Source organism: Pan paniscus, chromosome 12, assembly GCF_029289425.2.
Source record: "Pan paniscus chromosome 12, NHGRI_mPanPan1-v2.0_pri, whole genome shotgun sequence".
Classification (NCBI taxonomy): domain Eukaryota; kingdom Metazoa; phylum Chordata; class Mammalia; order Primates; family Hominidae; genus Pan; species Pan paniscus.
The window spans coordinates 17,912,522-17,928,990 of NC_073261.2; the positions used below are offsets into that span (position 1 = coordinate 17,912,522).

A 16,469-nucleotide genomic window follows, 5' to 3' on the forward strand; every position below is an offset into this window, starting at 1 on the left:
CAGTGATGCTAAGTGCTTATACTAGTATATGTGAACCTAGCCATCTGATGACAGATGAACTTTAATTTTCACTCAAGATTATACTATTATAAAAAAATAAAATATGAAATAGCAGTTAGAACATTCATTTTAAGCTTGACTATGACAAAACTGAGTATTTAACCATAAGGCTAATTTTAATCAAGCTTGAACTATAAGAGTTCTCTAAAAAGGAAAGTCATATAAAACCAATTAGAACTTCCCCGTAAAAGAAGAAAAATAAGATTGCCTCCTAGTGGTTCACTGTATTAACTATAACTCCTAGGTACATTATAGAAATAATGATTCAGTGAAGAAGTTTAGAGCAATGAACTTACTGCAAAGAGAAAAACTGCAATTTATACTAAAGCATTCTCCTCAAAGTCAACGCACCTTTCCAGTAATTCTCTACTTTCCTGCACATCTCTAGTGGAAAGCGTAAGAAGCATAAGATTAGCATAGGCCAGCAGTAAGTCTGTATTGGTTGCTCGCCAGTCACTTTTATCAGACTCCAAACACTGTAAAGACTCCAGATATTCCTATTTTGTGGAATGAATAATAAGTTACAAAACTTAATCAAGTGTTAAGAAATTAACCATTTTATGCCCATAAATTCCTTTTCTCACTCCAACCACGTTTGTGAAACTACATTGATTTTTACATCAACCTTATAAATGAAAACACCAAAAATATATACATTTATCATAGTTATCTCCCCAATTTTCCCATTATAAATTTAACTGATCCTGGTAAAAATTTCATTTTATAACTGTTCTACCTAAATAAAAGAAATTTAAGTCCTGCGGGGTACTGCTGCTTTAGTACAAAAAGATGTATGCTAATTGCCTACATAGAAATGTAAAGACCCAGTAGCTTTTATCTACCTTAAGGGTCTGTACAACACACGAATTCCACTCTAAACTTGAACGCAAAGCTATGTTCCTCTCTGCCTCATGGCAGTGGGCCACAGCATCCTTCAATCTTTTCTTTGAGCGATACAACTCCACTAGCCGGATGTTCACATGGACGTCATCAGGTCTTACATGAAGTTCTGACTGAATCAAGTCAAAAAGTTTATTCCATCCATCTTCACCTTCACAATCTAGAAGCTGTTCCTATTTAGAGGGGAAAAAGAAAAATTATTAGAGTAACACTTGTGCAATTTTAAACAAGTCATGCTCCCAAAAAGCACCATTCCACTATGTCTAGTTTTATGATGATGCCACCAAAAACACCATCCTACATACCTTATTCGTCCCTTCTGAGAGTTGCTTACAACCCAGAAACTAAGCCTCAAGAACTGTATGTGAAGAAAAGCATCTGTGATTACTGCAGTAGCTCATACTCTCTTCAGAGACTACCAGGACTATTGCCACACATCCCTGTCTGTCTGAGTCACCACCAGAAGCCTAGACCTCCCCAGTCAATCCTCAGCAACAAGGTCCTTATGCTCAAACTGCTCTGTATCTCCTTAAATCTGACTCAATCCCACATCCCCTCTCCTCCCACTGTTCTGTTACCTTCATCATCATCTCAAAGCACTGTCATCACCTCCTGACCTTAAATGAAGACAGTATCATCTCAGGATAACCCCCACTACCATGATGGCTTTTTCTCTCTGAACTTACATACAAGGAGAGGAAGTAGGGTTTGTGGCCACTCGCTTCTCATTTGCGATGCTCTTCCATCAGCCTCTCAAGAAGCTAGGACCATAGGCATGCACCACCATGCCCGGCTAATTTTTTTTTAACGTTCTGTAGAGATGGGGTCTTGCCGTGTTGCCCAGGCTGACTACTCAGTTCCTTAATCACCTCATCTCCAGTGATGTTATCCTCTACTCCAACCTCAACCATCCACTTGCCACTGACACAGGTCTTCAAAATCTGCATTTTGGTCATACCACCGAAACCACCATACCATCCTTCTTATTCTTCCACCTCACTAAGGGCCTACATACCCTTACTTTCAGAAATATACTTCTCCACCATATGACAAGTTCCCTTCAAGACAATAACATCATCAAGTTTTAAACACCTGGAAACACATATAAATACACACACTTTCTTCTGTCAGGCAAAAAATGCTATAATCCCTTATATCCATAATTACTGTTTGTTTACAGATCCCTTCAACTAATTCCCTCTTTTCCTCAGAAGAACCCTCCCAACTGGTTTCTGTGTGCTTAGATTTGGGAAATCATAACCCCAAGCTAACTGATTTCATTTGCATTATCTCAACCATCAAACTGGTGCTGCCTAAAACAAAATACCATTTTAGTACTAACAGACTCACTTTCTCCACTCCCTGACACTTCACACCTCCTCCTATTTCCTCAACTTCCCCATACCTTCCTTTGACCCTCACTTTCAACTTATAACCTAGATTCATCCTTCACTGAGAAACCTGATGCTATCACATATAAATTCCATTTTACCTTACCTGCTTAAACTCGTCTTTCCCCAGCTCTCAAGACCAAGCCGCCCATTAGTACTCTGTATTTCATTCCCCTCTCTCCTTTATCAATTTCTCCTCTTCTGGATGAGATGGATGATACCCTGGTCTCTCCCTATTGCAAAAGCCCTAGTGTTTGACTCTATGTTAAACATTTTTCTAAAAACCACTATGAGTGCTTTTAAAAAGTTCTATCTCATACTTGAGAGAAAAAGCCTTCTCAACAGTAATACTCTCATTCATTAAACAAATGTCAGAAACTGTTTACCTTAGCAAGCCTTAAATTTTAGGAGAAATGGAATTACTTTGCATGACAGTTATAAATCTCATGGATTTCAATTCCAAAAAAAAAAAATCTGATACAGGAAAGGTGTAACAGTGCCTTCAAGTTATTAAAGAAAATCTTTAAAGAATGCTTCAAAGTATCTAACTTGTTACGCTGCAAGAAAAGAATCTCCTGCCATTACATATGTTCTTTAACACTACTGACACCAGATTAACTGGATTGCCACGCCCAATATGGGAGTTATGTTTGAGGCATAACACCTAAGAGAGTAAAGAAATCTGCACAATTAGACCTCACGTTTTAGACTAATATTTAAAATCCAGCTGCTTATTACTGGGGAGAAAAACTTATCAGTAATATTTATCTTTGGAAGCATCTTCAATGCTTTTTCAGCTTCAAAAATCTGTACATGATTGTTCATAGCAGTTGAACAATAGCCAAAACCTAGAAATAACCAAAATGCCCCTCAAAAGTGAATGGTTAAGGCTGGGCACAGTGGCTCACACCTGTAATCCCAGCACTCTGGGAGGCCAAAGTGGGTGGATCACCTGAGAACCCGGGAGGCAGAAGTGGCAGTGAGCCGAGATAGCACCACTGCACTCCAGCATGGGTGACAGAGCAAGACTCTTGTCTCAAAAAAATAAAAATAAAAAAACTGAATGGTTAAATTGTGGACCATGAAATACTACTCAGAAGTAAAGGAACCAACTATGGATATACAAAACTTAATATGGATCACAAATGGTATTATGCTGACTGAACAAGCCAACCTCAAAAGGTCACATGCTTGGCTGGCCGCGGTGGCTCACGCCTGTAATCCTAGCACTTTGGGAGGCTGGGGTGGGCAGATCACATGAGGTCAGGAGTTCGAGACCAGGCAGGCCAACATGGTGAAACCCCGTTTCTACTAAAAATACAAAAATAAGCAGGACATGGTAAAATGTGCCTGTAGTCCCAGCTACCCGGAAGGCCGAGGCAGGAGAATCGCTTGCACCTGGGAGGCGGACCAGGTGGCAGTCAGCTGAGATTGCGCCAGTGAACTCCAACCTGGGCAACAGAGCGAGACTCTGTCTCAAAAACAATGAAAAAAGAAAAAAAAAGTCACACATTTCATGATGACATTTACATAACATTTTGAAATCACCAAAGTATAAAGATGGAGAACAGATTAATGGTTGCCAGAGGTCAGGCATAGTGAAGAGAAGTAAATAGCATGACTACAAAAGGGGCAGCATGAGGAAGATCTCTGTGGTAATAGAGTAGTTCTGTATCTTGACGGCAGAGGTGGTATGAATCTACACATGTTAAAATGAAAGAAAAACTATACATACACATTGTACCAATGTCAAAATTCCTGATTTTGATATTGTGCTTTGGTCGGGTTAAACAGATTGAGTATCCCTTATCCAAAATGCTTGAGACCGGAAGTATTTCAGATTTTGAACTTTTTCAGACTTTGGAATATTTGCAGGATACTTAGCAGGTAGAGCACCCCAAATCTGAAAATCTGAAATCCAAAATTTTCCAATGAGCATTTCTTTGAGCATCATGTCAGTGCTCAAAAAATTTCAGATTTTGGAGCATTTAGGATTTCGGATTTTAAATGCTCAAACTGTATAAGCATTGGGGGAAAATGAAGTAGCATATAGGATCTTTCTGTGCAATCTTTGCAACTTCCTGTGAAAAAACTCTATAATTATTTCAAAATTAAATTTTTTTAAATTTCTATCAGAAACATATATAATGGGAGTAGGAGGAAGCTAAAGGCAAATATACATTTATAATTTTATATTGTACATACACAATAAAGTATACATTAATATATAAAACATTACAATATAAATTTTAAATGTTTGCCAAACATATTTGTGTAGATTTTCTCCAGAACAGTTGCTTAGTAAACTATATTTTACTCTATAAAGAATATCAGGACCAGTCAACACACTAGCAAGAACTTCCTACCATTTTTAGTAATTACGTCTTATATACTAGAGAAACCACCTTTTATCTTTTGCTTGAAAACCTTACTATCTCAAAATACAATCCCTTCCACTTTCAGACAATAGTTATTAGAAAACTCTTCTTTAAAATATCCCTAAATTGTCATCCTGTAGGTAATTTTCACTTAATGAAGCAAAAATTGTTTACCAGACAGAACTTAATGTAAATCTTAGCTCTACTTAGTTTACAGCTACTAAACTGTAAAATCCCTAAAATATTAATTATTCCAGAAGGGTAAATGAGATGTCACTTATAAAGTGTAACAATGCCTAATAAGACAGTAGATGCTCAGAAAGGTTTTAATACACTTTTTAAAAGAAAAATGTTAAAGGAAACACAAACACCTGGGCTTAAGGTTTGCTATTGAAAAGTAATTTAAACTCCAAATATTAGAAATGGTTATGTCTTAAGTTTTCTCCCTTTATGTTTTGTTTGTTTACCTTTAGTTTATAAATTGCAGGACTTCCTGGGAAAAGTTTACTGGCTCTTTCAACCCAGTATTTTGCTCTTCCATCAGTAACATCATTTTTACAAAGCAATTCTGCAATCTTCAACACAAGATCTTTTTGTGTTGGGTTTAATTCCACTGAACGCTAATATCAGAAAAGAAATTAAAGATTAGTAAATAAATTGTATGTATGTATGTAGGAGTATATATACTTATATACTTATATATAAAGGTTAAAAATTATCACTCCAACCCTTAAAAAATTCTACTTCTAGAGAAAACATATTACTTCAAAGGTGTTAAAAGTGTGTTGGAATTTTCTGGAAATGAATCAAATAAAAATTATATTTGTGTCATTTGAATGCAAAAAACACAAAAGAACACCATTTCTGACCGTGTTAGACTTACAATTTATAGGTGTTAAACAATTCTAAATCTGTTCCAAGCTGTGTCACATAACTGTACTATGATACCAATGCCTGTTTTATGATATTCATAAAATATATTTGACTTACTTATATACATTTCTCTGGGCATCATGTGTTTGGCTATGCAAAGGCTATATTTGAATCCTATAACTTACCCTATAACATTCAATGGCTTTCTCTGTGTTTTCTTCCAATTCATAAAGAAGACCCAGAAGTCTGTGAGCTCTGGGATCCCACTGTTGCACATTAATGTAAGTACATATGTATCTGTTTTTTAAAAATAATACAAAAGTAAATTAAACTTAGAACTGTACTTTTAAATGCTAACCGAAGAATACATCTTAAACCAAAGCAACCACTAAACTCGTTTATATTGTTACTCAAAACTACCACTATTCATACAGATAACTCAAAAGTATTCATAGAAAGAAATGGGTAATACTTAAAAACATGTACATAGAGTTGACCACATACTCGTTTTACCATTAAATGTCACATTTACCAAATTTTTCTCCAGTGTTATCCACACATAAGAAATGAACATATAAATTGCTTTTTCTTCCTGATCACATTTTAATAAAGCACTAACAGTTTTGCAAATAAATTAGAAGTGATTATAATAAACATTTTTAAAGTTATCATAATGCAAAATACTAAACAGCAACAATTTCCCAAACAACAAAGGGAAATACATTTACCCTTTAAGCAAGAAAGTAATTTCTAACAGTACTATATCCAGCTAAAATCAAACAGAAGAAAAATTACTAATTACAGTACCAAATACAGGAAATTTCCATTTCTCAAATCAAGTAACAACTAAAATAAGTAAATATCCTCTAGGTTCCTTGACAGTATTACCATCAGAGAAATTAGGCCAGACCCAAACTAAGGGATTAAAGTCTCACAGTAAAAAGGTACAAGAGTTAACAGTCACAGTGCTGCTAGTTACATAATTTATGTACCACCATTTTCCTTTCTTACCAGCATTTCCATCTTCCTTTGGATGCCTTTAAAAGCCTGCCTCCCAGCTGGGAGCAGTAACACACACCTGTAGTCCCAACACTATGGGAGGCCGAGGCAGGCAGACTGCTGTGCTCAGAAGTTCAAGACTAGCCTGGGCAACATAGTGACACCTGTCTCTACCAAAAAATGCAAACCTTAGCCAGGTCCACGTGGTGGTGCGCATCTGTATCCCCAGCTACTTGGGGCGCTGAGGTGGGAAGATCGCTTGAGCCCAGAAGGCAGAGGTTACAGTGAGCAAAGATGGAGCCAGCTGCTGCACTCCAGCCTGAGCAAGAGAGACAGATACTGCGTAAAAAAAAAAAAAAAAAAAAGCCTGCCTCCCTCTTAATTTCCTGCTTTAATCCACTCCCAGTCAGGAAATCAGAATCACCAAGCTTCTTATCCCTAGGATAGAGCCTTACAGCATCACATATTGTGTCAATTAAAGATCTTTTATACAAGCTATTCTCCTGCCTTACAATTACAGTTTAATTTTTTATTCATTGCTATTTTCCATCTGATTAAGGTATCAGATATCTAACCAAAAACAAATTAAGATATAGGCATGGTCCTCTTTTACTCCAACAGAAGACAATTTTTAGAAAAAGTGTTTTAAGCCAAACAATTTCTTGCCCTTGGTATAAAGCAGCAGCATGCAGAAAACACTAATTGCAGTTTCAATCTCAATGGAATCTAGGCTGGTCCTTAGCATCAGTCTGAGTGATAAATCCCTTATTCTAGAATACACTTAGGAAGAACTACTAAGAACATATTTTTACCTATTCAAAGAAGAAAATGAGAAAAGGCATTGATTTTAAAAAAAAAGAATACATGTTACAGTTTGTACTTACTTTTTAGCAAGATCATATTCTTTAGCTTCATAATGCAGCTTTGCAAAATAGAATCCTCTCATTGACTTCTAAAAAAAAATTAAAAGTTGTTTTACTTTTCATACAGAAATATTTTCCAACATTTTTTCAAAAGTAGTAAAAATCTGTCCTAAGTTTATGTTCAAATATGCCATTTTCATTCACTTAAAAGTTTTTTTAAAGCCTGACAAATGCATAATTCCATGTTTTATAATTTCCTATCACAAAACAAAAAATAGAGCTGGGTGCAGCGGCTCATGCCTGTAATCCCAGCACTTTGGGAGGCCGAAGTGGGCAGATCACCTGAGGTCAGGAGTTTGAGACCAGCCTGGCTAACATGGTGAAACCCCGTCTTGACAAAAATACAAAAATTAGCCAGGCATGATGGTGGGTGCCTGTAATCCCAGCTACTCGGGAGGCTAAGGCACGAGAATCAGTTGAACCCAGGAGGTGGAGGTTGCAGTGAGCCAGAGGTTGCAGTGAGCTGAGATCGTGCCATTGCACTCCAACCTGGGTGACAGAGACTCCAATCTCCCAAACATCATCATCATCATCATCATAAATAAGCTGGGTGCAGTTGGTCACAACTTTAATGCTATTTAATTCTAGCACTTTCAGAGACCAAGGTGGGAGGCTAGCTTTGAGGCCAAGAGTTTGAAACCAGCCTGTGCAACACAACAAGATCCTGTCTCCAGGGGGGAAAAAATAGCCAGGCATAGTGGAGCATGCCTGTGTTCCTAGCTACTCAGGAGGCCAAGGAAGGAGAATCACTCGAGCCCAGGAGGTTGACACTGCCATGAGTTATGACTGTGACACTGCACTCCAGCCTGGGTGACACAGGGAGATCCTCTCTCTAAATAATAAATACATAACATACAAAAAATAAATTCAAGAAAGCAAGACAAGCAGACAACAGAAGTTAAGAATTTTCATCAGCCTTGGAAATCTTGGAAACCCTGTGGTACCACTCTCTCACTTAACAAACAAAAGAAACCAGCTTTCTTTGGGGAGGAAAGGTATTCTAGAAATCTCTTCTCCTACCATGTGTAAGCCTCTATGGGAAAGAATAAGTAAGTACTTAGGATCTATTAAGGCACTGAGGATTCCCTGGTCCATGTACTGTTCTCTCTACAGATCAGATCAGTATTTTACAGTCAAGGAGTCAAAAAGGCAGAAATAAATATTGAATTCTTCAAGTAATAAATGAGGTCCACAGCCTGGCTCCTTGGTTACATAAACTCCAAAGTCCAAAATGCTGATGCACACCAGGCTGGGTGCGGTGGCTCACACCTGTAATCCCAGCACTTTCGGAGACTGAGGCAGGTGGATCACTTGAAGCCAAGAGTTCGAGACCAGCCTGGCCAACATACACAAACCTCCTTTCTACTAAAAATACAAAAATTAGCTGGGCATGGTGGCACACGCCTGTAATCCCTGCTGCTTGGGAGGCTGAGGCAAAGAATCGCTTGAACCCGGGAGGCAGAGGCTGCAGTGGGCCAAGATCGCACCACTGCACTCCAGCGTGGGCAACAGAATGATTCCATCTCAAAAAAAAAAAAAAAATGCTGATACAACCAGAGTATGTTCCATCCATGTGATAAAGAGTATACAGCTACTCAAACATCTTATTTTTGAAATTCCAAGACCCCAGTGAATGTCCAAAACGATGAATAGTACCAAACCAGGTTGCCATCAATCGAAACATGTTTCCTGTTTGTGTCCTCCACCCACAAATTTAATGTCTTGTCCATCTCAACTAAGCACTTATCACATACTGTGGCTGTAACTTTTGCAGTTTGGGGTGTCACAACAAAACTAGCACAAATTTCTTTTTCCTTCTTCACAATTTCATGGACAAAAGATTTGTTCTTACCATAGATCTTAGCAACTCCAGTATATGATCTTTTTTCTTTCCTAAGTCAAAAACTCACCTCTTCACTTAAAGGAAGCACTATATGGCTTCTCTCTGGCATATGTGAACTGCCAGCATCGCTACTCTTGCTCTTTGGTGCCATTTTAAATAAAATAAGGGTTACTTGAACACAAGCACTGCAATACTCCAACAACTGATCTGATAACTGAGACGGCTAGTATGTAACTAGCGGGTGGCGAGCACATACAGCATGAATATGTTGGACAAAGGGATGACTCGTGTCCTGGGTAGGACGGAGCAGGAGGCCGTGAGATTTTTATCATGTTATTCAGAACTGTTTGCAATTTAAAACTCATGAAATGTTTATTTATATAATCTTCCATTCAATATTTTTGGACCACGGGTGACGCAGCTAAGTAAAACCACGTAAGGCAATACTGTGGATAAGAAGGGACTACTGTACCAGCAACGAACAATCAGAAAAGGAAATTAAGAAAGCAATTCCATTTACAATCGCATCTAAAAGAAAAAAATGCCTGGGAATAAATGTAAACAAGGAGGTGAGAGACTTGTATGCTTAAATTACAAAACGTTGCTCAATGCCAGGCTAACACCTGCAATCCCAGCACTGGCGACAGAGCAAGACTCCGTCTCAAAAAAAAAGAACTATAGCAATCTTAACAAAAATAATACACAACAGTCAGGACAGCACATAAAGGAACAAGGCTTGTTCCCCCCTTCCTTTTTTTTTTTTTTTTTTTTTTGAGATGGAGTCTTGCTCTGTCGCCAGGCTGGAGTGCGGTGGCTCAATCTCAGCTCACTGCAACCTCTGTGTCCCAGGTACAAGCTGGGACTACAGGCAACGCCACCATGCCCAGCTAATTTTTGTATTTTTAGTAGAGATGGGGTTTCACCATGTTGGCCAAGATGGTGTCAATCTCTCAACCTTGTGATCTGACTTCCTCCGCCTCCCAAAGTGCTGGGATTACAGGCGTCAGCCACCGAGCCCGGCCAGTTCCCCCTTTTCAAAATGAAGAAATAGATTCAAGGTACAATGCCAAAACATAATAGAAAAATAATTCCATTACCTTCTTTGCTTCCAACTATGTTATTAAAGTAGACAATCTTAAGATAATTAAATAACTTTACAAATTATTCTTCTATATGATCTTTTGCCTCTAACCTGCTCACTTTACAAGGGAACTGAAGCTCAAGCAGGTAAATGTCTTGTTTAAAGATACACAGCTAGGAAGGAGCACAGCCCATGTTATGTAAACAGGACAATATCTGATTCAAGCAGTACTTCTTTACATGACAGCAGATGTCACTATAAGCAAATACCTGAATTCACTTAAGCTGCCAAATATCAAGAACTGATGCAGGGCTGAAAACAGGAACAGTAAGACCCTAAGAGATGCCACATCATCGCTATCTTGCACAGTAAGATAGAGATGTAATTGTAATTGTCCAAAACTTAATGTTTGTGGCCTACTTTTTCATTATGCAGTTCTAAATTTCTCTCTTTTTTTTTAATTCAAACGGAGTCTTGCTCTGTCACCCATCTTGCACAGTCAAATGAATCTCCCTCCCCCTAAAATCCTCCAAAAAAGCTGCTGTTCTCAACAAACCCATCTGATCAGCTCCAAATCTGTGGAGTCCCAACAAGGGTGAGGGCCGTGATTATACAGGACAATGAGGAAAAGTCTAGATACTGAACCATGAGTTCCCCAATCTTCTTCCCCGGGAACATAAGGGTAAGGAAATCTCTCAAAAGGCAGAACAAACAAAAGAGGAGAATAAGAGAAAAATTAGAGAAATTCCAGCTTTCAGGTAAACATCATTAAAAAAAGGGTAAGAAATGGTCAAAGAAATAATACAAGAAATGCTACAGAACTGAAAGACATGAGTTTCCCAATTGAAAGGACACTTCCAGAAAACCTTTAAGTTACCAAGAACAAGAATCTCATCGGACTCCTAACAACAGAACTTCTAGAAAATGGAGCAATGCTTTCAAAATTGCGGAAAAAATTATTTCAAACTCAGAATTCGATAACCAAATGATCAACCAAATTAAGTAAAGACGTTTTAAAGACATACCATTAGTTTCCAGACCAGCCTGACCAGTATGGTGAAATCCCATCTCTACTAAAAATAGAAAAAATTAGCCGGGCGTGGTGGTGCACACCTGTAAGCCCGCTACTCGGGAGGCTGAGGCAGGAGAATTGCTTGAACCCGGGAGGCGGAGGTTGCGGTGAGCTGAGACCATGCCACTGCACTCCAGTCTGGGCAACAGAGCAAGACTCTGTCCCAAAACAAAAACAAACAAAAAATCCTCTCATCCACTTTTCCTCAAAGCAAGTGAGACTATGCTACACCAAAACAAAGTAAATGAAGAGGACATGAGATACAAGAAACAAAGGGTCTAACTCAGAAAAAAGATGAAGGGAATTCTCAAACTGATGATAAAGGGAAGTCCCAAGCAGCTGTGTAGCAAAGAGGAAGAAAAACCAATCCTGGTTGGAGAAGTCAGTTAGTAAGGGTATTCCAGGTAGACAGACAATCAATCAATCAATCAATGTTTTAAGCTGCAATTGATGGGATTATGTGACCAGTTTGACCACATTTGAGGGTGTAAATTGCTGAGTTTAAGTAAGCAAGTAGTAACACAACATACAAGCAAACCAAAAAATAAAGCAATTATTCAGTCCAGGAAAAACAAAACTGCACAACAAGGGCAATTCAAATGCAAAAATATTTACCTTATATTTATATAAATGTTAAATATTCATTTAAACAAAAACTGCAATAACAGTACTGAAAGAATGAGGGGCAAACCAAAGTGTCTGAGGACAGTTTTGGAGGAGCATAATAGCCAGTACAGAATGTCTAAAATGGGGCCTGGCGCGGTGGCTCACGCCTGTAACCCCGGCACTTTGGGAGGCTGAGGCGGGCGGATCATGAGGTCAGGAGATCGAGACTATCCTGGCTAACACGGTGAAACCCCGTCTCTACTAAAAATACTAAAAAATTAGCCGGGTGTTGTGGCGGGTGCCCGTAGTCCCAGCTACAGGCTGGGGCAGGAGAATGGCGTGAACCCGGGACGCAAAGTTTGCAGTGAGCCGAGATCGCGCCACTGCACTCCAGCCTGGACGACAGAGCGAGACTCCGTCTCAAAAAAAAAAAAAAAGAAAAGAAAAGAAAATGTCTAAAATGGGAGAAAGGAAATTAAAAATAACAAAAGTATATACGTGTGTTACTCAGAAGTATGAAGTATAGATGTAAAGGGCAGAAAAAACAACTAACAGCTGTCAAAGGTGCCTGCCTGTAGTCCTAAGTACTCAGGAAACAGAGGTAGGGGGATCATTTATGCCCAAAAATTTGATGGCAGCCTGGGCAACACAGCAAGACCGTATTCTAAAAAATAAATAAATAAAAATAAGAGCTGTCAAGTAGCCTTTGAGAAGTAGGAATCAGCTGCAGAATAAGAAACCAACTTGACAGAACATAGAAAAACTAAACAGAAGCCATCTGGAAAAAGAAAAACTAGAGAAAGAATTATATATTTTTTCTTTTTTTCTTTTTTGGAGACAGAGTCTCGCTCTGTCACACAGGCTGGAGTGCAGTGGCGCAATCTCTGCTCACCACAACCTCTGCCTCCAGGGTTCAAGCAATTCTCCTGTCTCAGCCTACCGAGTAGGTGGGACTACAGGCGCTGCCACCACGCCCGGCTCATTTTTGTATTTTTAATAGAGACGGATTTTCACCATATTGGTCAGGCTGGTCTCTCGGCCTCCCAAAGTGCTCGGATTACAGACGAAGAATATTTTTAAGAAGGGCAAAAGCACATGTGAGGGAGTAGAAAAATGGCAAAACAAGAGAAGACTAACAAATGAAAGCACAATGGAAGACTAGAAAGATATGATATACAGACACATCATCACACTCCAAAACTCAGACATTCTAGAAAGCATGGGCAGTTCACAGATGGCCAGCCTCTGCCAAACTAGGGGAGAATACTAACCTCTTTATACTCTTCACAGCCACTGCCTCTTCTCCCTCCATTCTTTACCTTCTATCCAAAGCACCCTGTTTTGTCATTTCACTCAAACCTAACTTCACAGAATAGCTTCACATGTTCCAAAGTTACTCACTAGTTAATCCATATTCCGCTGAAATCCCCAGGTTCTAATGTAAATGACTTTAAATTTGGGGGGGGGGGAAGACTCTGTAAGTGTAAGAGAGGTGGTCATAATAACCAATCCTCAAAATTTTGCCACCACTCCACTTTATTTAATGGAAAAGTTATGTAGTTGAAAGAACATTCTAACTTCTGTCTAGACCAGTGGTTTTTAATCTTTTGGAAGCCAAGGTCCCCACTAAGAATCTCAGAAAGGCTCTAAGGTTGCTTTTTTTTTTTTTTTTTTTTTAAGCTTGTTTAAAAAAAAAAAAAATCAGGCTGAGCAGAGTGGCTCACACCTGTAATCTCAGCACTTGGGGCCAAGGCGGGAGGATCAGTTGAGCCCAGGAGTTGGAGACCAGCCTGGGTAACATGGTAAGACCCCATCTCTACATTAAAGAAAAAAGCCGGGCATGGTGGCGCATGCCTGTAGCTGGCATGCCTGTAGTCTCAGCTACCCAGGAGGCTAAGGTGGGAGGATGGATTGAGCCCAGGACGTCAACGCTGCAGTGAGCCACGATCCCGCCACGTTCCCGTCGGGAACAAGCCGGGAGAAAGAGGAAGCGCCGGCGCCAACGGTCTCCCGCCCACCGCGGTCCCCCCAGGACTCTTCCTGCGCTTGCAAGCGCCACGCCGCCCACAGGACTGCGCTAGCCGGCCGGCGCCTCAACAGAGCCGCCAGGGAGCAGCGCCCGTCGGGAACCATGACGCCTGAGCCATCGAGGCCGCCGCCGGGTCGGGGCCGCCGCCGCCGCCGCCGCCGCCGCCCGATCGCCCGGCCGGGTCGGGGCCGCCGCCGCCGCCGCCGCCCGATCGCCCGGCCGGGTCGGGGCCGCCGCCGCCGGGCCGGATCCCCGGGCCGGATCCGGGCCGCCACCCGGCCAGGTCGAGAGGCCGCCGCCCGGCCACGTCGAGGCCGTCGGTCTCTTCCAGATCCACTCACCTCTGGAGGCGACGGGGTGCAGCCCAGCACCGAGGAGGAGACGTACCGCTCCTCATCGGCCTTGCTGCGCCTCATCGCGCCACCAACCTGGCTCCCGAGACGCGTGAGAGCACCGCTCAGCCCGGCAGCAGTCGCCACTTCCAAGAGGAAAGTGCCTGCAAGCCAGTGAGGCAGCGGTGTAGCCGTTGGAGAACCACTGTGACGAACTTGCGTTCTGCCTCAGCACTGTGTATCCTTGGCGACGTGGGCGCTGGAGCTGCACTCCGAGGGGCTCTTGGCAGCCCCCTGTGGTCTGAGGGTGTCTTGACATGATCTTATGTATAGAAAACCTTAATGAAACCTCAAAAAAAAAAAAAAAAAGACCTAAACTATCAGTGATAATAAATGAGTTCAAAGAGATTGTACCATACAAGGTCAATTAAAAAAAATGAGTTGTCTACTTATACACTAGCAAGGAACAATTCAAGTAAAATTAAGTAAACAAATCCATTTATAATATTATAAAAAATAATAAAATAATTATGAATAAATTTAACCCAAACGTGTAAGACTTGTAGACTGGAAACTACACAACACTGTTGAAAGAAATTAAAGAGGAGCTAAATCAATGGAAAGACATCCTGTGTTCATTAATTGGATGTAAACATGTCTACACAAAAACTTGTATACAGCCCAGGCATGTGGCTCACGCCTGTAATCCCAGCACTTTGGGAGTTTTTGATGGGAGGATCACTTGAGTCCAGGAATTTGAGATCAGCCTGGGCAACACAGCGAGACCCCCATCTCTACAAAAAAAGAAAAAACAAAAACAAAAGAAAACCTATACATGAATGTTTATAGCAGTACTATTTTTATTAGTAAAAGGTGGAAACAATCCAAATTTCCATCTACTGAAGACGGATTTTTAAAATGTGGTATTATTGGGCACAGACACACGTGCCTGTAGTCCCAGCTACTGGGGAGGTTGAAGCAGGAGGGTCGCTTGAGCCGGAGTTTGAAGCTGCAGTTTGCAGCTGCAGTGATGCTCCTTGATCCATGCAGGAGCTGTGATCAGGCCTGTGAAGAGCCACTAAACTCCAGCCTGGGCGACATAGTGAGATCTCTGTCTCAAAGAAAAATGTGGTATAGCCATACAATAGAATATTACTTTTGCATAAAAAATAATGAAGTACCAATGCATACTACAACATGAATCAGCCTTGAAAACATTATTCTAAATGAAAGGTGCCAATCACAAAACCTCATATATCATTTCATTTATATGAAATATCCAGAGTAGGCAAACTCAAAGACACAGAAAGTAGACTAGTGATTGCCAAGGGCTGGGCCGAGGGGAAATCTGGGAGTGCATGTGACTGCCAAAGTGAATGAGTCTCTCGTTGGGGTGATAGAGATATTTTGGAATTAGATTTTGGGGAAGGCTGTAAAACATTGCAAATTTACTAAAAAAAAAAAAATCATTGAATGAAATTAAATCCTATGGAGATGATAGGTATTTTCATTTTGGCCAGGCAATCTACCTGATTAGGTTCAAGCCACAAGTTCCCACCCCTCCATTCTGCAGTCTGGTTCCAAAGTCAGTTCAGTGTCCAAAGTCTTCACAGGACTATTCAGTTCTGTCTGACTTGTGCACCACCCAGTGGCCAGTTGTGTCTGTGGGTGATGGTCTCTCAGTTCAGCTGTCAGTCTTTGGTGTGTTGAACAGGACCAGATCTATGCAGGAGCAGCTCAAGAATGAGCCCTGGGGTTTATAGACAGGTTAATGGGGTTGCTTCACTGATTAACTCTCTCTCAGCAATTACCCTGTTGCTTTCATTTGCTGAGGCTTCTCTTTTTAGTCTTCCAAGCAGAAAACAGGCTTTCGGTATCTGGCTCTACCATGCATTTCTACATCTGAAGCCAAGCAGTGGGAGGACTGAATTGGAAGAGAAGCAACATGGATTGTTTCTGCCCTCTTGGGACCACAGCTCTGT

At 40.5% G+C, this 16,469-nt stretch overlaps 1 protein-coding gene across 6 annotated transcripts in view; it reads right to left on the reverse strand.

Moving 5' to 3' along the window:
• Nucleotides 1–15,462, reverse strand: part of LOC129397113 (ranBP2-like and GRIP domain-containing protein 4) — a 65,171-nt gene extending 49,709 nt beyond the window's left edge. For 2 of the 6 annotated variants that reach the window (XM_055107441.2, XM_055107442.2), the window contains exons 1-6: nucleotides 14,497–15,462; nucleotides 7,486–7,553; nucleotides 5,788–5,899; nucleotides 5,197–5,349; nucleotides 903–1,133; nucleotides 412–557 (exon numbers count right to left, since the gene is read on the reverse strand). In XM_055107441.2, the coding sequence (XP_054963416.1) occupies nucleotides 412–557; nucleotides 903–1,133; nucleotides 5,197–5,349; nucleotides 5,788–5,899; nucleotides 7,486–7,553; nucleotides 14,497–14,571 (785 nt within the window). In that variant the 5' untranslated portion in view covers nucleotides 14,572–15,462. Of the gene's footprint in view, nucleotides 1–411; nucleotides 558–902; nucleotides 1,134–5,196; nucleotides 5,350–5,787; nucleotides 5,900–6,613; nucleotides 6,921–7,485; nucleotides 7,554–14,496 lie in introns of those variants that run through there. The other 4 variants (XM_055107440.2, XM_063594695.1, XM_055107439.2 and 1 more) reach the window with 4 other exon arrangements.
• Between the last annotated feature and the right edge of the window lie 1,007 nt (nucleotides 15,463–16,469).